At 45.8% G+C, this 22,763-nt stretch overlaps 1 protein-coding gene and 1 pseudogene across 5 annotated transcripts in view; both read right to left on the minus strand.

Moving 5' to 3' along the window:
- The window catches only part of VPS13D (vacuolar protein sorting 13 homolog D), a 216,589-nt gene extending 207,588 nt beyond the window's left edge, over window positions 1-9,001 (minus strand). For 2 of the 5 annotated variants that reach the window (XM_025048627.1, XM_025048626.1), the window contains exons 1-3: window positions 8,695-8,999; window positions 6,811-6,983; window positions 1,739-1,816 (exon numbers count right to left, since the gene is read on the minus strand). In XM_025048627.1, coding sequence (XP_024904395.1) covers window positions 1,739-1,816; window positions 6,811-6,907 — 175 coding nt within the window. In that variant the 5' untranslated portion in view covers window positions 6,908-6,983; window positions 8,695-8,999. Of the gene's footprint in view, window positions 1-1,738; window positions 1,817-6,810; window positions 6,984-8,694 lie in introns of all 5 variants that reach the window. The other 3 variants (XM_025048628.1, XM_015591347.2, XM_025048629.1) reach the window with 2 other exon arrangements.
- A 6,283-nt stretch (window positions 9,002-15,284) lies between these two features.
- Window positions 15,285-15,402, minus strand: LOC112481849 (annotated as a pseudogene).
- Between the last annotated feature and the right edge of the window lie 7,361 nt (window positions 15,403-22,763).

Consider the following 22,763-nt stretch of genomic DNA (forward strand, 5'->3'; position numbering starts at 1 on the left):
GCTCACGGGCGCGAGGGCTCACGGGCGCGAGGCTCTCACGGGCGCGAGGGCTCACGGGAAGGCTAATGAGACTCTTAGCACTGCGATTCCCATTTCCCAAGTTCCAAAATTTCTAGCCAAGCCTCCTAGATCACAAGCCTTCTTTAAATTCAATTAATTAGCAGCAAGTCGCCACTAAGGAATAACGCATAAGAACACCTGAACTGTCCTAATGGCTCTCCGCACAGCCCACCTAATCTACTTCTGAAACACGCGTTATCAGAGAATGATCGGTTCCCTCAGAGATCTAAAATTCAAGTCGAATCTGTTATATTTAAGATAAAAGGATTTCATTAACAATAGCATCTCTAATGACAACACCAGGTGGTCAACTGTGTAATCCAGTAACTAATTTTATGATCATGAAAAAAACTTTAATTTGGTTTTTATCTAGAAAAATTAAAATAAGTTTTTTATATTTAATAAAATTCATATTGTAACAGTATGCTCATTTTCACAGCAAGGAATTTTTTAATTAAATTTATTGGGGTAACACTGGTTAATAACACATAAAGAATTTTAACAGTAATTAGTACAGATACAATTTTAACCAAAATTAATTAGAGAGGAATACATAATATTCTGATAATTATGTGACTGCAAATATAACTTCTGTTAAGTTTCCTTTACCTTTTTCAGAACAAGCATAAAAAGGATCATTTTTGCAAAAATATTAGAAAACATCAATTTTTCCCAAGAGCCTCTCTTAATCCTTTGATATTCAGAAAAACAACTCTTTTGAAAGTACCCAGTGTCATCATTCTTGAGAGCATCTTTCAGATTCTAACTTGTCAGTGCCTTTGCTTACAATTTTGACGATTTATCCATCATCACTTGAATCGATTTCAAAAAAACCTAAATCTTTTGCAAGATTCTATTCTATTCCACCTAGCAACTGATTTGCATTGTACCTGCATTTTATTGTAATATGACTACCCCAAAATAAGAAAAAGACTAACATCAACAGGCTACTGTTGTGTGATGAAGGGTGCCTGAATAGCGACTAATTTTATAATTTTAAAAGTGGTCATTCGATACAGCACACTTTTATTCCATGACAATTCTTGCTTCCTTGCCATACTTATTAACTGCAGAACTCCTATGTAATTACAAACATCTATTGAGTGTGCCAGGTACTGTCCTATGTTATTTTAACGTATCAACGCAAGTATTCCTCTCAATGACCCCATGATGTAGGAACTATTATTATCCCATCTAAAGAATGAGGAAGCACACACAGAGTGGTTAGGGAACTTACCCAAGGTCACACAGCCAGAAAATGGCAGATGCAGAATATAACCCAGGCATACTGTTCCAGAGCCCACTTTCATTCAATAGAGTAAACCTTCTCTCAGTAATATTTATAATGAATTTCCTGAAAATAAGAACTCTATCTAGAAGCTCTCACACTTTAGTAAATGTTAAGAATCACCTGAGGTGCTTATTAAAAATGTAGGTTCAATGACACACCCTTGGAGTTTCTGATTGAGTAGGTCTGGGAACCTGACTTCCCCACCACAGCCGCCTCAAGGTCATACTGATCCTACTGGCCTATAGATCACACTTTCAGACAGAACTAAACTTTGCACTTCCTACCCTGCCTCGCCCTGGTCAGAGGGAGCCAAACTCAAGGGCCCTTCGTTTTCATCTCTCAAACATGTACACTCAAAACTGCCTCCTTTTCCTTCGTTCCACATACCAGCTTTGACTTCAAATGGTAATTCCAGTTCTTTCAAGGCATCTTTCTTTAATGGTAAGTTTTCTAATTCGACAGCACCTAAAAAATAAAAACATCATGAAATGTTTATCCGACAAATGCGAGAGGTGCCTACTGTGTGCAAATCACTGAAGGTTAAAAGGAAAGCTTTATATCTAGACGCAGGCTATAAAAAGCTGTGGGTAGAGCTACCACTAGCCTGTGTGCTTCATCTACACTAATTTCCTGTCCATCTCATTCTGACATGTAAATAATAACTTAAGTTTACCAACAGATGAAGGATTTAGGCAGAGACCTAACTTTTTCTGTAATGAGCCAGATAGCAAATATTTCAGGCTTCAGAGTGCCTGTTGTATATTCTCCTTTTGTTTTTGTTTTTTTCACAAGCCTTTAAAAATGTAAAAGCCATTCTCAGCCCATGGGTGGGATTCGGCCAGCCGGCCAGTTTGCAGAGCCCTAGTTTGGGTGTTCACCGGAAGACCACTACCGCTCAAATTGCCTGGGATGGAATGGAATGCTGGCTCCTGGGTCCCTGTCCAGGTGTCTGTGGGACTAAAAAACAGAAATCTGGTATTTTTAACAAGCTCCTCCTACCTGGCCACACTCCCAGAAATGGACGTACTGCACACAATATCTGAGCGCCCATGAAGAGTTTTTTAAAAAGCTGGTCATCCAAAGGAATTATACTCTCTCTTCTGGGCAGACCAGCTCCACGTGTCCCCCTCGGCACCTCCACTTACAGGTGTAATAACCAGGCAGAACCGCCTCTGAAGGTCCTTTCCAGACTCAGCTTTTAGGATGACTGAAACCCAAAGCAGTGTAAAGGAACAGCCAAGAGGGTACAGCCAGATCTCTCTCTCTCGGCTAAGGCAGTCATTCATTCACACATGTACACCAATCCCTACCCCCTGTTCTAGGCACTGTGCTGGTCACTGCGAATGTAGAAAGAGAAGGCAGGGTCCCCATCCTCGAAGAGCTCAGGAGACAGCCATCGTTCCACAAAACTGTTGGCACCATTCAAGGCAATTTCTGAGCCACTTAAATCTGTCTGAGATACATATTTTCAAGAATGAGGAGTACAGACAACCACCACCCAGCACCATTAACTGGTGAGAGAACCCAGGAGAGAGGCAGGCAAGCCTTTTCCTCCAGACAAACTGATACAAGAAACTTCATTGTTTTTCCATTTAAATGACTATTCAAGACTTGTGCATGACTGGCTGCTAAAGAAATATTCCAATCTAGCAATTTGGCGGATTCCAAGCAAATGCAGCCAACTGATTTTTTAAACTTTTGTGGGTACATGTGTCTACATGGGGGATCCACAGACTTAAGACTAACCAAAAGGAGACATTAACAACCCCAGAGAGCCGAGAAACAGCCCTGTTTCCACATTTGGGGAGAAAATGATCATAAGGGGAAAAAAATCATGAACCATGTTCCTTATTGGTTGAAAATGACTTAATGGGAGGAAAATATATCATTTCTTTTTCTTTTGAAGAGTAACATTTGCAATTTGAATCACTTGCCCTATTTTTCGATACCCAAATTTATCACAAAGGCAGACGGCTCAAGCTTTCCTTGGCTGCTGTACAGCTTGGAGAAGTGGAAGGAATTGTAGGCCATCCACAACATGAAAAATTAAAGAAGCTGAAGCACAGAGAGTGAAGGAGGTGGCCTGGAAAGGAGAGGAAACACAGGAGGGACAGCAGCCTAAGTGATAACAAAGAACCCCAGTAGAACAGGAGCAGCCATGGTTCAAGGCGGAAGGCCTCCCACTTCCCCATCCACTCAAATATGCACCCCACTGGCCCGCTGGGACAGGCCCCTCCAAGGAGCCAGGCCCTAAAGCACCCAGCATAGGTGAGTACTTTATATGATAATATTGTTCACTTATTTCCAGGTGGATAATTTGCAGGCTTACTCATGGACGTCTCTCTCAGCCAAAATTCCTCATCTCAGATTAGCAAGAAACGTAGTCACCAGGACTAAGGTAAACACAGAGGGTCATTTTCAGGGATGACTAATGACTACGGAAGCCTCTTCCCCCGACTCTAGGTCATCTAAGGGGCCAAACTGCAGTTCCGAGTTTATGAAAAGAAAACAGAGGGAAATCTAAGTTTTGGGGTTACAGATATACAGATGTGCCCACACCCCAAAGTTCAAACTCCTTGACATGGCACCGGCGGCCGCTACCTTCTGAGCCTGAACTTGCCCTGCAAGTTTTCAGCTTTCTGCCTCCGCTCACACACTTCACCCTACCTGGACTGTGGCGACCCATGCCGTGCCCCTATCGAAATCCTGTTAAGACCCCCTCAAAAGGTATGTCCATAACAGCTTCCCCAAAGTCCTACCGACAGGAAGAAGGGCTCCCTCCTGTGCACCCCACCGCATTATGCCTAAATCTCCAGTATAACAGTTTAATATATACTGCCTGGATTTCTGTGTGATTTTGTCTCCCCAACAGGTTCACAGCCAGCCTTCCAAGGGCACAGGCTATAGAGGTGGACGGAGAACAGCACCAGTAATAGTAATAATAATGACAATAACAGCTATCGCTTAGTGAGATGTCACTATGTGCAGAGCAAGCACCGCGTTTGCATTATCTCATTTAATCCTCACAACAGTATGAGGAAATATTACTATCTGCTTCGCTTTTGAGATGAGAAAAACGAGACTTAGAGGACAGTTTGCTTAAAACTCAGAGAGCTGGTACGTGGTAGTGCTAGAGTTCACGCCAGGTCTATCTGATCCCAGGTGGCAAGAGGGACGGGGGTGAAGAGGAGGCTTAAGTAACTTGCCCACAAAGGGCTTTTAAGTGGTGACGCTACTGGGGTTAGACCCTATTCCTGAGCTTCTACCATCTCCCCTTTTTGTATGGCTCCATAACACAGAGCCTTACCCAAAGCAGGTGCTCAGTGAGTGTCTGATGAATGAATGAATGAGTGAGGCCTTATACAAGAGCTATCTCTGTTCTTCAACTACTCGTACGCTAACTTTGCATTTTTATTACTCTTGGCATGTGCGCACAATCTACCCGTCAAGTCAAACCCACCAATCATGACGATCATGGGTCAGCTACCACTGACTGAAGCCCCACTATACGCCAAGAACTTGGACTTAGCTTAATGTGTTCAGTTCAAAACCTCATGAGATAGTTAACATTATCTCTGATTTGCAGAAAGGGAGATGGAAGCATGATGAATTTGAGTAATTTCCACAAGAACGAGGATTCACACTCAGTCTGGCTACAAAACCCACACTCTTAACCACTATTTCAGTCTCCTTTGCATTTCTCAAAGCATCTAGAACAGTAAACATTTGCAGACAGATTGAGGAACATTCTTATTCCTATCTAATACCCTCCACCCCCAAATACTGCTTAACTACATCATCAAGATCAACAAAAAACGTCAACTTTACAAAGCCATTCTCAGTACACTGTGGCATCCTAACAATTTTATGGCCAAGCACTGTGGTGTGTTTTGGATCCATAAGGACGGGGCACCATACTAAGACCAATCATGAAAGAAAAAGCATCTTTCTATTCTTCAGAGAAACATTCCTTAAATTCCACAAGTTCGTTTAAAGCCAGAGAATATTTTTTTAAAAGAAATAAGCATAGAAAAGCTTAAAGAATCAGCAGATGCACGCCATTGCGGCTACAAGACATATTCTGTCTAAAACTGCTGAGATGAGAACTCTGTTATTGGTATAGACTGCATGATACATCAGATACCACAAACTTCTCTCTATTCATTTCATCAGCAAAACACCTTCTTACCATGCCACTCTCAAGAACTGCTCTTTTATTAGCAAGGCTGTGGTTGACACTTCTCTTCCTAGGCCCTGTTACCTGCCCTGTTCGACCCGGTTAGCTTCACAGTGTGTATGAGAACTTCAATAAGGGACCAAAGAGGTGAACTTGACACGACTATGGCACTCTGAACACATCCTCTCCCCTGACAGACCGGTTACTTTCACTTTGCACTGAGCAGCTCCCTTGTAAGGACAGGAGAAAAAGCGGGAGACTAAGGAAGAAGCCACTTCTGTTTCCAGTGAAGGGACAGGAGTGGGAGGGGTGACCGTGAGAGCTCCCCGCAGCCTGTCGGGCCACAGTCATTTTACTGGTTTGGTTCAGATGGATCAGAAAAACCTAGACAGCCACACTTCTGGCGACAGGGGAACCACTACCCTCTGACTACACTGCATGCTGTATCATGGCTGTCTCCAGCAGCCAGTCACATGATGATCTGTCCTGGTCCTCTCGCCAAACTCAGGCTCCCAGGAAGCTGCTGGACTATGACTCTGCTACATGCCTGCAGACTGACTTTATCTCCTTTCTCCAGAATTGTTAAAGGGTTCCATTTTGAGCTGAGCAAAGAGAAGTAAAAACAAGGAGGAGAAAAACGCAGTTTTCCAATTCCCACACCAAATCACTGGGCTGCATTTACCAAGTATAGGCTTATAAAGGCTAAAATGTCTCAAGTTTTTGGTACTTTACTAAGCAAGACAAGACCTAAGAAATTCTATTGAAGACTTCACAGTAAGCTATTTTAAAACTTCTACTGCATGTACTATATGCTAGCAGGAGGGGAGCTTCAAATGTTACTCCATCTGATCCTTACAGCAACCCTGGGGAGGCATTTTCTAAAGAAACTGAGGCTCCAAATTTCAATGACTTATTTGCATAGCTAATAAGTAACACAACAGGATCTGAAGCCAAAGCCAATGCCATTGTCACTCCATAAGGGCTGCCTCCATAAGGTCTCATAAAGCTAAAAAATTAACTGGGGTAAAGAACAGTCACCAGTAGTATAATTGTTTTTAATATTTAATAGTTCCCTAAAATCTACAGCAGTGTAGCCACACACTTAAGTTACCCTTTAATGTAGCAGGCGTCATATGGAACAACATATTTCCCTTTACACATATTTAGCACAAAGCCATCTGGGTATCATGTTTTATTATTCTCAATACAACAGAAAGAATATAGAAAATAGAAACGCCATCTGCAAAGGCATACTTTACCAAAAAGAGATACAGGTACTCACCTTTCAGAAGCGCCACAGAGAGCTGGTCAGTGTTCAGGTTATTGACGTATTTCCCCAGGTAGGTATTGAGAACCCAGGCTACAAGCCCTTCCAACATGACTATATCCTCAAGACCAGGTGTTTAAAAATCATGAGTCATTCCTTATTTCTCTCTCTCATGGTCACAGAAGAATCTATGCAAGGGAAAAAAAAAAGGAAATCAACAGAAAAAAAAATAGATGATTCTCTAAGCTAATTTACTAATCTATTTCCCGAGGGTGGGCAAATGCCAAGCACAGATTTATGAAAAGCTGAGGTGGGAAGCACTTTAAGTTGCCCTGTTAGTAAACGGAAGACCAAACCAATACACCTTCATTTTGATGCAGTTGTAAGAACAGTCACTTATAAATTTACCAAATATTACCTGCAATTCAAAGTTCCTATCTTTTCAACGTAACTGATCATTAAACTGTTTGCTTTTAGTGACTCATCTTGAGACTAGACTGTCCTGATCACAGGCTCTCATCCAGGTGTGATTTGGCAATGTCTAGAGACATTTCTGATTATCATGATTAGGAAGTGGCTACTGGTATTTTGTGGGTAGAGATCATGGAAGTTGTTAAACATTCTACAATGCACAAGACGGCCCCCCACAGCAAAGAATTATCTAGCCTAGTATGCAACAGTGCCAAGACGGAGAAACCCTGTCCCAGATTAAGTCAAAATGCCCTAAGAGATTGTATGAGTGAACTTCATATTCTGCAAAGATCCTCTTTAAGCCTTCCCTGATTCAATTTTGCAAATTTGTTCAGAGGGATCATTTGAAAAATACTATAAATGGAAGGGAGAAGGCAGTGATTTATCACTGTTCTTGAATGTCCTAGAGCTGCATTACTGGTACCTGGGCACCAGATGATGCTGATACAATGAGCTACCTTAGTAATTACAAACGCCAGAAATCCTCTGGTTCCAGCTTCAGTATTTACATTCAGTACTGAATCCCACTGCCTATTATAATAACTGGTGTTTATTAGTCTCACAAGAAATACAAAGATTATTTTTAGTAGTACAAAAAGTTTACATGAGGAGACTTGAGACACAAAAGTTTAAATGGATCTTAATGGACCCCGAGATCACTCAGCTCATAGGTCTCAATTAGAATTATAAGCCCCAAATCTTGCTGTGAGCGAAGCAAGTCAGACACCAGCCCACCACGTTGGCCACTCCAGATTTGCTATGGCGTGCATCCCACTTGGAACCAGCCCTTCCAGCATCCTTTCCAAGCACCTGCTCCTCCTCCAGTGATTCATCTTAGTGCCAAGAGACACACTTATCCCAACTGAAAGTCGGCCACACCCAGAGAAGACCCAAAACATCAGGCCCTGTAAGAGTTAACTCGAACTCCAGGAAAGACTGATTTTTCTTTGTCAACAGTGTCTTGCACTGCCAGATAAGATTAACTTTTATTTGTCAACAATGAGAGTAAAAGTAAATAATAAACAGCATTTGGTGAAATACTAATTTCTTTGCAGATTTTTTTAAAGCTACATTTTGTATAAAATTAGGAATCTGCTAGAGATTATTGGCTACATTTAAAAAGGTTACAAGAACAAATTTTTAAAAATAAGAAATGTTTAAGAATCCAAGTAAATGAAACATTTCTTTATTTTAACTTAAAACAAGTAAATCTGTGAAAACAAAACGTGAACCTGACTAATCTAGTTTTATTATGCAGGCTCCAAACACACTTAGGCAAAGCGCCAAAGTCAGGGCACCCTTTACTTTTGAAGTTACTGCCCTTAATGCCAATAAACTCTCTGAAGTACCCACTACAAACGCTCTCCCAGTAAAAGGGAAACAAACAAGTGTCAGTTTGTACACAAGATCAGGCCCTACTCCACTCACCCTGCAGGCGGAAGAACGGCAAAGTAGATGAAAAGAAGATGGGGTGAGTAGCACCGTAAAATGTCCTGGTCAGGAAAATGAGTCCCAAGCCAGAAAGGATTAGCTCTGCTAAGCATCTACACCAGGCTTGAGGCCACTTCACAGAATCCAGCGTCAGGATGGGCCGCCAGACTGGCCAGAATCCCAAAGTGTTTACACTCCGGTCCATTAGGGCTACGAGGCAGCTGCACAGAACTAACACCCAGCGGGCCTCTCCTAATCGGTGGGGCAGGTGACACTGGGGATCAGTGCTCAGCCCACAGGCGGACAGAGCGCCGGGCATGACCTTGAGCCAGGCCCCTCCCACAAGGGGCGGCCAGAGCCGGGAGTAGGAAGGACTGGCAACTGGACCCCGGAGTCCCTCCCAGAGGCGGCTCCGGCTTAGTGCAGCCGGCGCCCGGGAGCTCGGAGATAGGGGGCCGGGGGCGGGAGGGTGTCAGGCCCGGGGTCCCACAGGAACGAGACTGCCCATTAGGCGAGGCTCCCACAGCCCTCCCAACACCCGCTCTGTTCTCAGAACCCTAAGATCCGCTCCAAGAGACAGAGACCCCACCTTCCAGATAAAGCCTGGAGGGAACCGCGCCGGGGGTCCCATAACTGAGAGGAGGAGATCGAGCAGGGCAGGACCCCGGAGAGCAAGGGATAAAGACAGATTTGAAGCCTGATGTCCCATCGCAGAGCATGACCCCAGAAGGCCGGTGAAGGGGGTGGTTAAGACACTTTGGAGAACTGACTGTCGCCCCATTCCTGGGCGTGAGGTTGCGGGCTCGCACACTGGGATCCCGCATGAGACCAAGGTGGGGAAGGGACGTGGGCTGACACCTCCCAATCCCAGAGTGCCATGCTGCCAGGACCCTGGAAAAGGTGCCCGGTTGGATGGGGGATCGGACGCCCCAGGACACGGACGCCGGGGTCCCGGGAGGCTCAGGCACCCCGAGCCTGTGGCTGGGGTGCCTGCGGGAGCTCGGACGCAGGGGTCCCCATGAGAGTGGCAGGCTTGGGGCCGTCGGAGGCTCCGACGCCCCAGGGTTCCCCCGAGGAGTTCAGACGGCCAGAGGGCCTGACACTGGGGTCCCGGGCTCCCGGCGCCGCGCCCCCCGCGGGCGGGCCGATTCAGTGGTCAATTACATCTTACTTTATGTCCCAGGAAACCAGTAGGAGAAAGGTGAGCTGTTCTACGTGTAAAAGATTGGAGCCAAATTTCTAGCTCATTTTATGTCTGAAAAGTAAATACTGAGAAATCGTATAGATGCTGAGACTGGGAAGACCTGATATTCTCATGGTATTAACTATGTGCGTCGATGCAGAGGCGTAATCTTATGTTAACCCAAATATACTTAAGGTTCTCTGTCATGTCAAAGGAACAAAAGAAGCTAAGTGGAGGAAAGGCGCCGCCTCTGCGGGGGAGGGCGGGGCCCCAGCGCGTCTGGCGCAGACCGTAGCAGAGCCCAGGTATCAAGAGCAAAAAGAATTTAGGACTCTTTGGACTTTACAAAATGGATTTTATGGGAGCCATGACAGTAATGTCAACCGGCACATAATGGGACCGCCTTTAGGGTGTGATCGAAATGCCCCAAACCACAGAAAACGTCAGCCGTAGATAAGCCCCCACTGCAGGAGCCGATAAGCATGAGGATTCCAACCCTAAAAGGACAGACAGTCTATAATGAACACCTCCGACCGACCGAGAGCATCACAGACAGGTTTACTGAGAGCCGAAGACTGACCTTCTGCCGTAGTAGTTTCTGGCTGGGAAACAATCTTGAGCCACCAGTCGACAGAGCTTGCTTTGGAGTCACCAAGAACTTTCATCCCTTCCGTAGACTGTACGTGCCCTCTCTGTGTGCTGTGTGTTAACCTGCGTGCATACCTGATTGGTTTATCTGAGAAGGTTCCACTCAAAAAACTTGGCGTTGAGAAAAGGCACAAACGCATCCGAGGGTGTTACTTCGGTAGCCTCTCTCCTTGCTCCAGACAAGGGCATTCTTCCTTGTACAACGCTCTGCTTTCCAACTAGCCCAGTTTTTATCATCTAGGCAGTTCTCTGCTTAGCAGCCACAGGAGTCTGTTGAAATAGAATTCAGACCATGCCACTTCCCTCCTTAAAACGGTTTCCTCCTTACAACTTAAAACCCATCTCTTTACAAAGCCGACACCAAGATCCTCTTGGATTTGGTCCATTCCTATTTCTGCCACTCTTTTCTTGACCCACCATGCCCCCAGCATCCTTCAGTTCCCACCTCAGGACCTTTCATTTGCCATTCTCTCTCCTTAGGACGCCTTTTCCGTTACACCATTGCTGTCCAAGAGAAATATAATGCAAGCCACATAGTGATTTTAAATTTACTCAGTTGGTGCATTTTTCTAAAAAGGAAAAAGAAAAAAAGTGGAATTAATAATATATTTTATTTAACCCAGTATGTTCTGAATATTATCATCTCAACCTATAGCCAAAAAAAAAAAATTAATGAGATATTTTAGGGTTTTTCATAGTTAGTTTTTGAAATCTCGTGTGTATTTTACACTTACAGCACATCTCAATTCAAACTAGCCACATTTCAAGTGCTCAATAGACTTATTACGCGGCTAGTGACTGCAGAACAGCTCTGGAGAGTCATAAAACCGACTCTTTTTTGCTTCAAATGTTCTACCTTTGAGAGGATTTCCCTGATACCCTATCTAAAGTTCCCCTCATCTATTACCTTATTGTATTTTCTTTACAGAGCTTAATGCGATCTGAGATTATCTTATTAGTTTACACATATGTTATCTTTATCCACCCTAAAAGTTTTCTAAGAGCAGAGGTTTTATCCTTTTTACAAATGTTTCTTCAGCTCCTAGATGTTGCTTAGCACAGAAAAGACTCAATAAAGGTGCTATGAATGAATGAACAAATGAACACTTCATCTTGCATTATCGCCAGAAGGGCAGGAAGAATATCTCAGGCTCATAAAAAAAAGTCAGAAAATGCCAGACAAAGGACAGCAAGATCGCAATCGTATATTTACCATAATCATAATGTTAAGCTAATGAAGATAACTGTGGGTTGACTCACTCCTAAGCCAGACCTGGGTTCCTCTGAGGTGGAATCAACCTATCAGAATCTCAGTTCTGGGTCCTTTCGGGGGTTGAGGTTTGGGTTTAAAATCTCTGGACTCTATAGACAGAAAGCAGAAGGAAAGCAGCCCACCAGAGCTGAAGGATCTCAGAGTCCAGATCTTCTAGCACAGACACCTAGCTGTACCTGGGGGGTTTATTTAAAAGGCAGATAGATGCCAGGGCACCATGTATTCAACCAGGATCACTGAAAGTGTTTGTGTCTTCAGTTTCTTACCAATTTAAAATACATTTACCATACAGCCCTCCCACCCCAAGGTATTTACCAAAGAGAAATGAAAGCACATGCATACACAAAGATTTTACACGAATGTTCATAGCAGCTCTATTTATAATAGCCAAAAACAGGAAATAATCAAAATGTCCATCAACAGGAGATTGTATAAACAAATTGCAATCTACTCATACAAAAAAATACTACTCAACAATAAAAAGGAACAAACAAATGATACAGGCACCATCTTGGAAAACACTCAAAAGTATTAGCTTTGTGAAAAAAAAGTCAGACCACGAAAGACCACATACCGTAATGATTCCATTTCTATGACAGTCCAGAAGAGAGCAAACTCGAAGAGCACGCACAGCAGTTCAGTGGTGGCCCAAGCGGGGAGGGGGCGTGAGGGGGGGCATTGCCTAGGAATGAGTTACAGGGGAACATTTCTGGGTCATGGGGCTGTTCTATATCTGGATTGTGGTGATCGCCAGGCTGTATACAGTCATCAAAATTCACTGAAATTGGTAAATTGTGTTTTCTGTAAATTATTCCCCATTAAAGCTGATATTTAAAAATTATCCATCTTCATGGGGCTGCAGGAGGAGAGGGTTGTCCCTTAATTACCACCCACAATAGACCCTGAGATATATGTTGATCCAGGAGAGACAATTTTTCTGGGACAGGCAGATTTGAGGAACCCCGCTCGGTACTTTCCTCCCCTCTCCTAATGGGGTCCTCCCCACCTGGCCTAGTGTGTATTACCCTTCAGAATCATCTAGACCAGAGCAGGTGCAGACAGGCTGCCAAAGCTGCTGCAGAAATGTTTCTTTTGGCCCACATGATGCTTTCAAATAATTTATATTCGTTTCATTTGAAAAGCTGGAATTTACATGTGAAAATCTGCATTTGGAGCTTCTCTGGAAAAATCAGAAGATTTGGTGACTGTAGAACTCCCACAGCCACATTTTCTATGTTTATATTCAGTCATTCACCATTTATTGAGCACCTACTATTTGCCTGGTACTGTTCTAACCACTTAGGGCTACATCACTGAGCAAAATAGACAAAGCTCTGTCCTATTAGAGCTTATATTCTATCAAGAAGAACAGACAGTAAGCAATAACTATAACAGATATGTATTACAATATTTGTATTACATATTTTGTATACAATATTTGAGGTGACAAGTGCTCCATGAGGGTAGCCGGAATCTCGGGGAGGGGGAGTTGCAATTTTAATTATAAATTAATTTAATCAGTTCTTGAAGGCATTTAATTTTCCACAGGAGTGCTGTCCAATAAAAATCTAATGCAAGCATAAAGCTGGTGAGGGGGAAGAAAAAATATATATATACTGCAAGCCATATACATAATTGTATATCTTCTAGCAGCCACATTAAAAAGAGTAAAAAGAAACAGGTGAAATTAATGGTAATGTTTTATTTAACCTAATATTTTGGCGATCCAAAATATTTTAATATGTAGTCAATATAAAAATTATTTTTATAGGTCCAGAATATCTTGTGAAAAGGCAGACAGCCTGGGCAGGGTTGGTATTGCCACCCTCTGGGTAAAGGGCAAAAGCCAGACCACAGCCCAGGAGCCAGCTGCTCTTCTTACAAATGGAGATTCTGAAACACTGTTCAAGGGCTAAAGATATAGAACCCATTGGGCCAAATTCTTTACTTAACTGGGAATTTGGTTTCATGAATAAATCCATACTATTAGCTTTATTTGTGATTGGCCTCTTTCTCCTAAAGCTTGAGGGCAAACCAAAAAAAAAAAATCAGATTAATCAAGATTTTCAAACTGAATAATATATTTCACATATAAATTATCTATCATCTATCTCTCTATCTGTCTATCTAATCTACCTACCTACCTACCTACCTATCCGAGAGACTTATAAGTAGGTCTACACTCTACCTAAACCTGAACTGGAAATAAGGCAGACTGGACAAAACATTCAGATTTCTTCTCTTTCCAAAGAGATGATGAACAGAACTCCCCCACCAACAAATTGTGTACAAGAGATTTAATTAAAGTGACGTGATTTCTCCCAGAATGTTATGTGTAGCCCTGGCAATGAGAAATTATCTAGAGCACTGGTGCAAACACTCTCCAGAGGGGTATACCAGACAACCCATTTGACGTAAGTAGAAAACACTAGGACATAAATCTCTTATGAAAATGAGAATATGTATGTGTATGTAATTTTAGTTTAAAGTAAAATGTAAAAAAGAAAAATTCATATCGACACTTGCAAAAACAAAAACAAAAAAATGGAGATTCTGAGCTCCAGAGAGGGACAGTGGCAGCTCGAGTCCACACAGCAGGTCATTGCTTTAGGTCTGCCCCACACAACCTCTCAGCCCAACCTCCTCACTTTCAGGAGGTGGACCTGCTAGCTGGTTTCTGAATATGGAGCTCCACGTGGGCTGAGAAGTCCCAAAGAGAGAGAGAGAGAGAGGGAGTCTCATTTCCCCTTTAACCCACACTTGGTGAGTCGCTCATGAAATTCTAAGGAGCTGGTTATCAGGAGCCTCCCGCAGTAAACAGACTATTCATCCAGCTTGATTCCTTAGATAAGTATCAAACCCAGTCAAGCCCTGCCCTGCAGAGTCCTCCTCTGCAAAGCACTATCTCCTAGAGCAATTATGCAGATAAAATAACCTAAGCTCAATTTCCCAACTTCTGTGAAGCCAGGCAAGGCTACAGAACTTGCCACATTCCCTGCCTCAGACCCCGCCCATCACACCAAAAATAAAAACCTACCTCCTTTCCATGGTTTCTGAAGCCACCCTCCCAGACCTCACGGTCTCTCTTACCCCGTGGTCCCAAAGGTGACCCGCCTTCCTTTCACCAAGGCCTCTCAAAGGCCAGCGCCTCGTCAATCCACCTGGCAAACTAGCAGCACCCCTACCCTTCCTGGTCCCCTTACCCTGCTTTCTTTTCTTTATTGGCTCTTACCAGCACCTGGCATGACCTACAGTTACTTCTTTACTTAGCCCCTCCCAGCCCGTCAGCTCCAGCAGGAACCTGGTCTGTCCTGGACTCTGTTGCATCCCCGGCACCTATATGCACAAAAAATAGCAACTGATGTTTATTGAGCACTTGCTGTGTGCCAGGCACAGTTCCCAGCATTTTGCAGAGAATAACTCATGTAATCCCTTACACTGAGGAAGGTACTTAATTATTATTATTATTATTTATACCTACAGCGCCTGGTCTTCTGGTCTTCCTAGGTGATCTCTCATCCAAGTACTAACCAGACCCGACCCTGCTTAGCTTCCGAGATCAGATGGGATCGGGCACGTTCAGGGTGGCATGGCCCTAGACTATGGACCATGGCTCCACTGGGGCATGAACGCAGGACCTTCTGCGTGTAAAGCAGACGTGCTAACCGCTACACTATGGAACCACGTCCTAGGGAGGTGCTATTTTCACTTCATTTTACAGATGAGATTGAGGCACAGGGAAGTTCATTAACTTGCCTGAGGTCACACAGACAGAAAGTGGGGGAACCAGGTTTCACCCCTGGGCAGGCAGGATATGTGGGCCCGTGACCCCTGGCTACTGTACTAGTCTCCACCAGAGTGCTCCATAATGGTGACAAATGTATGAAAACTAGATGAACAGTGTTCTGCAGGTTCGGGGTACCGAAGCTTGGGGTGCGCAGTTCTGGCAGCTGGAAGAGTATGTGAGGAGCCGTGGGCAGATGTGACATAGCTTTATTCAGGCATAGCAGCAGGTCACAGCAAGGCACAGGCACAGCTCCAGCTCTTGGCCTGCACAGGCAGGGCTGTTCTTAGAACAAGGTGCGTAATAGTGGCTTAAGGCCTGGTACTATAATCCATCACAATCAATCACAGTGCACCTGCGTTCTACAGGTTGTATAGGACGCTGTAGTTCAGATTACATAGGACGCTGTAGCTAAGGCCCCCCAGAAACCACAGGGCTTGTGAGGAGGGAGCCTGACTACATCCATTTTGTTTATCAGTCCCCTCACCCGACAAAGAGAATCAAAAAGTTGCTCCCTCCCCATCCAAGCTGGCCCTGCCTTCGTGAAACCTCGTGCTCCTTGATGGTTAGAGAAGAGAGGCAGCAGGGGCTGCACCTGGCCCATGGTGACTGCTACCCCATCAGACAGGTGGCTGCCTTCGGTCATTTCATCTATACAGGCACACCTCGTTTTATAGCACTTCCCTTTATTGTGCTTCACAGATGTTGCGTTTTTCACCAATTGAAATCAAGACCCTCCGCCACCAAAAATATTACGACTTGCTTTATGATGGTGATCTGGAACCCAAGCCGGCAATAGCCCTGAGGTACGCCCGCAATAAGAAATATATATTTGATCTTCTTCCTCTGTTTCTGGCTCATAGCTCCTAAAACCCTTGAAATTTCCTAAGTGATAAGAGCACCGAGAGCATCTTTTGTTCTAATATTTCTTCCATGTCCTCATAGCTGAAATAGTTCTAGAGCCAAAAAGGTGAAACCAGTGTCTGTTATTCATGTCAAAACCCTTTCAACCACACCGAGCTAATGTTAGTGGGTGATTTTTGGAAGGCCCCTAAGGATGGGGGCTGGTTGCCAGAGAAGCCAACCGTGTGATTAGAGGGTTGGAACTTTCAGCTGCCCACCCTGCTACCTCTGGGTTGGATAGAGGGGCTAGAGGTTGAGGCAATCACCAATGACTAATGATTTCATTGATCATGCTCTGTAATGCAGCCTCAAAAATTCCCAAAAGGATGGGGTTCAGCTTCCAGGTCGCTGAATACGTGGAGGTGCTGGGGGGGTTGCTGTATCTAGAGAGAACATGGACCCCCCCCCGCCGCCCGACACACACACACACCCCTTTCCACGTAAATCTTGCCCTATGCATCTCTCTCATCTGGCTGAGTTGAAGTTCTATCCTTTGTAAGCTGCTCTAGCAAATAAATCAACCCCAAGAATGGGGTCATGAGAACCTCTAGTCTACAGACAATGGGTCAGAAGCACAGGTGGCAAACTGGACTTGTGAGTGGCATCTCAAGTGGGGACGGTCTTGTGGGTAGATAGTGTCAAAATTGAGTTAAATCATAGCACGCCCAGCTGGTGTCACAGAATTGTTTGGTGTGGGTAAAAAAAAAAAAAAACACCCATATTTGGTGACCAGAAGTGTCAGAAGTAGAGGACTGAGAGTAGAGGAGACACAGGAAGAGTCTCCCTTGACACCCCCTCACACCGAAATGCCCATGATCACCCACATCGCAAAGATGGGGAAGCCATGCCAGGGATGGGTGGGGCGAGAGAGGGAGTGGTGGCAGCAGAGCATGGCAAGGGGGTGGTTACAGGTAGAAGCCTCTGGAAGGGGTATCAGAAGGATGAAATACACCCCCCACCTCGCTCTCCTCCCACCCCCCAAGTCTTCCGCTAGTGTCTTCCCATGGGCAAACCCTGCTGGAAGCCCCAGGGCAGGATCTGGGCACGTGGTCTGCAGAGGGCAGCCTCGCAGGATACAGAGCTGGCAGAGAGAGGAACCGGATGTGCATGGCATGATCAGCATGTGGCTGGTCTCTCTGCTTCCACTCTGCCCTCGCCCAGCCAGCCCCCAACATAGCCAGAGCAAGGAGCCTTCAAGAGCAAACACCCCACCTCCTGGTAATGAGGGGGCATGGGAGCCAAGGACAACACTAGCCTCCCTGTCCCCACAGCCCCACCCCCAACCCCCTGTCTCCCTGGCACTCGGAGACATCCTTCCGAAAGGTAGATCTGGCCGCGTCTTTCTACTGGTTGCAACTTTTCAGTGACTCCGTTTTCCTACTGCTCACTGTAGCAGGAGAGCAGAAGCCCTTGGACATTGCTGCTGTCTTTCCTTTTCACTATGCCCCGCCTGGCCTCGGTCCCCCTGCGGTATTGGGATCTATGCAGGCAGACCTCGTTTTATGACGGGAATGTGGGGCTCCTCCCTCCGTTCTGCAGACCTCTGCTCCACGTCATCTTTCCAGTCCCTTCCCTGACCTCCTGATCCGGAAGGTCCTCCGTGTCCACTCCACTTTCTTCACCATCATCTGCTCTCAGCTGTTTGTGTGTTTTCTCATTGTCTCTCTTCCCGCCCATTTTGTTTTAGTAGCTGCTGCATCTCAGCACCTACAGGAAGAAGGCACAATAAACATTTGTCCCTTCAACACTGTGAGCTGGCAGGGTACATCTGTGGTACGTAAAGTCAAGAAGCTGGATGGGACCAGCAAGGGAGCGAGCAGGAGTTGGAGAAGAGGCACAACAACCGATATGAGATGAGGAGGAACCAGCAAAAGAGGCAGGAGCCCAAGATGGCAGAGAGTCAGGGGAGTGTAGGCTCCATGAGCCAGGTGAGGAGGGGTCTGGTCACTCGGGACCGTGCTGCCCAGAAAGGAAGTAAGAGGGGGCCCGAAACCCACTATCGAATTTAGCAGCGTGACCATCAGCAGCGACCTGGACAATAGGACTTGTGGCATTGCGTTGGACATGGCTTCGCTAGGGTGAGCTCAAGAGAAAATGGGAAAAGATGAACTGGAGACAGTAAATATAAATGGACCACATTTTCTAAGTGTTTTTGCTGTTAATAATAGCTGGGAAATCTGACAGTAACTGGAGGGAGAATTGTTTTCAAGAGAGTATTTGTCGTTCTCGTAGCGAAGTACACGAGCATAAAATTTACCACCTGAACCATACCCAAGGGTATAGGTCAGCGGTGTTAAGTACAACCATCACCACCACCCACCCCCTTTCATCTTACAAAACCGAAAACTCTGTACCCGATATGCACTAACTCCTCATTCCCCTCCCCACCCCCAACCCCTGGCACCCACCGTTCTACTTTCCGTTTCTATGAATCTGACCACTCCAGGGACCCCACATTAGTGGAACCATACAGTATTTGTCTTTTTGTGACCGGCTTCTTTCACTTAGGATAATGCCTTCGAGGTCTATCCTCGTTGTAGTTGTAGCGTGTGTCAGAACTTCTTTCTTTTCTAGGGCTGAATAACATCCCTTTGTATGGATATACCATTGTTTGTTTATCCATTCATCCACTGATGGACACTAGGTTTGCGTGCACCTTCTGGCTGTTGCGAACAATGGTGCAATGAACATCGGCGTACAAGTTTCTGTTTGCCTCTCTGCTCTCGATTCTCTTGGCTATATACCTAGAAGCAGAGTTGCTGGTTCATAGGATAATTCTATGTTTCATTTTTTTGAGACCCTGCCATACTACGTTCCATAGCAGCTGTACCATTTTACATTCTCGTCAACAGTTCACAAAGGTTCCGATCTCTCCACGTCTTCACTGACACTTATTGTTCGATAAGTGTCAAAAAATAATGTGTGTGGTAGTATGTTATCATTTAAATAGGCAAAACATCAGTATGTTTGCACGCAGACAGGAAAAATGCAGGAGACGGAGAAAACGATGCTAACGGAGAGAGAGAGTTGCCAGAGCCATGTCCTTGGGGTGGGAGGGCCCCTGAGTTCCTGCGCAGAGAGCGGAATGCCCTTAGCCAGCAGCCTGGCTATATAACCATCGTCACGGGGAGAAGGCTGAGAACCTGAAGACAGATGCAGGCAGGAGGGTACACGTGGTGGGGGAGCCTAAGGGTGTTCTCTTGTGTTTGTCTTCTCCCTGAAACAGGCAGCTGGGTAACCAGCTGAAAGTAAGGATGGGGTGAGATCAGAGGCTTGAGTAGGGAAGAGAGGGTGTGAAGAAGTCTCTCTAGAGTGTGGGAGTGTGTGTGGATGGCGGGGTTGATAGGCTGGAGAATGGGCCCCACAAAGGCGTCAGGATCCAAGTCTCTGAAATCTGTGATTATGCTACCCAGCAGGATCTTGGATGGGTGGGCCCAACGAAATCACACATGTCCTCCTTGGAAGGAAGAGGGAGATGTGACTAAAGAGAACACTACACTGCTCGCTGTAAAGATGGAGGAAAAGGCCACAAGTCAAGGAACGGAGATGCTTCTAGAAGCTGAAGGGAAGGAAACAGATTCTCTCCAAGGGCCCCAAGGGACAGAATGTCTTCCAGAGCCTAGCAGCCTGACAATCCTTGATTTTAGACTGACCTCTATGCTGTAAGAGGTTGAATTTGTGTTGTTTGAAGCCACTAAGTTTGCAGCCATAAGAAACTAATACGCCAGGAAGTGGAGGGGGGCATACTGTGACTGTGGGCAGCACCAAGGGCCCCCTTAGTGTTTAACTATAGATATTACAGTGAGACCAGCCAGTGTAGTTGACTGTTTCAACCTTGCCCCATACAGGTGCATGGGTGAACAGGTACAGGTGTGGCGTGCACAGAGAGTTGGATTTAACCAGAATGAGAACAATAAAGCAGGAAGAAGACCAGGAGTTGAGGTTGCATGCAAGGGACAAAATGACTGGCCATATGGTCTTTATGGCAGATAGGATGGACGGAGGGAGCAATGAATTGCAGGTCCCAGTGAGGGAGACAGAGGTAGCGTTGGGGTTGGGGCTGAAGGTGAGGGAGAGTGGGATGCCTGACACTGAGATTATGGTCGTGGCTACCTGTAATGACAAGTCTAGAGTAGGGGTCTGCAAACTATAGACCACAGGCCAAATCCACCGGCTGCAGGTTGGTATAAAGTTTTATTGGAATACAGTCATACTCGTGGTATAAGAAGAAATATATTTGGTCTCCCTTCCCAGTTTCTGGCACAAAGCTCCTAAATTCCTTGGAATTTCCTGAGTGATGTGTCTTCTGTCATTCACAAGGAGCCCCTTTCAAGCACATCTGTTTATGCTAATGAGGTGACTCAGGATGGGGCTGGTCACCAGAAAGACCAAGTGAAGAGAGGGTGGAAACTCTCCACCGGACCTGAGGACCTCTGAGAAAAAGAGGGGGCTGCAGATTAAGCTCCATTAAAAACGTGAAGGAACTGAGATGAGTTTCCAGGTTGGTAGTGCATCCCCACTCCCCAGGGACTGTTCTGGACCCCGCCCTGTGGACCTCTGCACCCATCTGTGTCCTCTATTGCGCCCTTTATAATAAATTGCTAAATGCAAGTAAATGTTTCCCTGAGCTTTGTGAGTGGTTCTAACAAGTGATAAAGTGCCAAGAGGGAATCTCTGATTTATAGCCGGTCCAACAAAGCACAGGTGACATCCTGGATTTGCAAATCGTGTCAGAAGTGGGAACAGTCTTGCAGGACTGAGCCGCTAACCTATAGGATCCGACACCACCATCTCCAGATCTTCAATGTGTAGGCACGTTGTTGGTGTTGGCTGAGAACTGGTGAATTGCTTGGTGACAGAAACTGTGACAACCTCCCTCCCAGCCTAAAATATTTACTCTGTGGCTTTTTACAGGAAACATTTGCCAAGCTCCAGTCTAGGGTGAGTGGCAGAGATAGGGTAAAGGGCAGGGCTACCTGAGGAGAAAAGGTACAGGGAAATTACCAAGAATGAAGATGGCTGTGCCCAGGAAGGAGGGTGAGTGACCGGGGTAGGCTGAGTGAATTCAAGGCCAAGGCCCCTCTCCTCTCCAAGCCTCTACATGAACTTCCTTTGCCTGCAACCTCTTCCCTGCCTTTTATTCTGGAAATCAGCTATGCCTCAGGAACAGGTCAGAGGTCATCTCTAGAACCTTTTGCAATCCCCTGGCTGCGCCCAGGGCCCTCCTCTGTGCTCCTCCCCACCCCTGCTCATCTGAGCACTCAGCTAGGGGACACATAGCTGTTACCTAGACTGGGGACTCCTGGAGGCCAGAGCCTTGCTCCCATGAGTGAGAAGCTGCATGTAAAAAAGCATATCTGAAGAGACCCCACCCTGACCCCAAGGGCAGGCTGAGGAGACCAAGATGACAGGGCCCGTGACGAGGGCATATTCTGAGGCCAGCTGGGAGTTTCTGGGTAGGGAGCTGCCTTGCTGTTCAGAGGCCTGAGGGAGCAGGCAGGCTCTCAGCAAAGGACGGCTGTCAGGAGGGTGCTTCTGGGGTCCAGCTAGAGCATAGGCTTGTCAGACTCAGTGGCCACGATCCCATCTCCCTCTATACATCAGTGGTAGGCAAGCAGGACCACAGACAAATCCCAGCTCAGCCCCGAAGGCAGAGCCAGCTAGGGGTTAACATGTAAAACAAATGAAAGTTTATTTATAAGTAGAAATGATGCTCAGTATACAGTGCAAACTCTCGTCATTTGGGGTAACACAAGCCAGGGAACTGGGACTACGTCCAGAAAGGGTCTCCTTTTAATTCATCGCTCCCCTGATCTGCTGGGAATGATGGCAGTGAGGCCTGAGGTCCTCCCAGGACTGACCACCAGGGGGCAGACGTGCTCCAAGGCAGTGCAAGGTCCAATGTAGGCAGAGACCCTGGCCAAATCCAGGCAGTAAGACATCTGGATTCCAGGACAGGAAGCCTTTCTTGTCTCCATGGTAACGGCTGGACTCTCCTACCCTCTAAAAGTTCAGCTGCTAAGTTCAAGTTGAGGAATTTTTAAACAAGGGATCCATGTACCATGGACCCAAATGGCTTCTCAAGGAGCCCCAGTTCCCTTCCTTCCAGAATCTGGTCCAAGCCACACTTGTCCGTCATCTGCAGGGTGTGGACAAGTGTTTTTGTGGGGAGTGGGGCTGATTCTTTAATAGGTAAGGACCCCTTGGCAAAACTGTCGGCTTCAGCTGCTTCAGGAAGGCTGTCCGAGCTGACGACATTGGTTACACGGATCCAC

Source organism: Pteropus alecto, unplaced genomic scaffold, assembly GCF_000325575.1.
Source record: "Pteropus alecto unplaced genomic scaffold, ASM32557v1 scaffold125, whole genome shotgun sequence".
Classification (NCBI taxonomy): domain Eukaryota; kingdom Metazoa; phylum Chordata; class Mammalia; order Chiroptera; family Pteropodidae; genus Pteropus; species Pteropus alecto.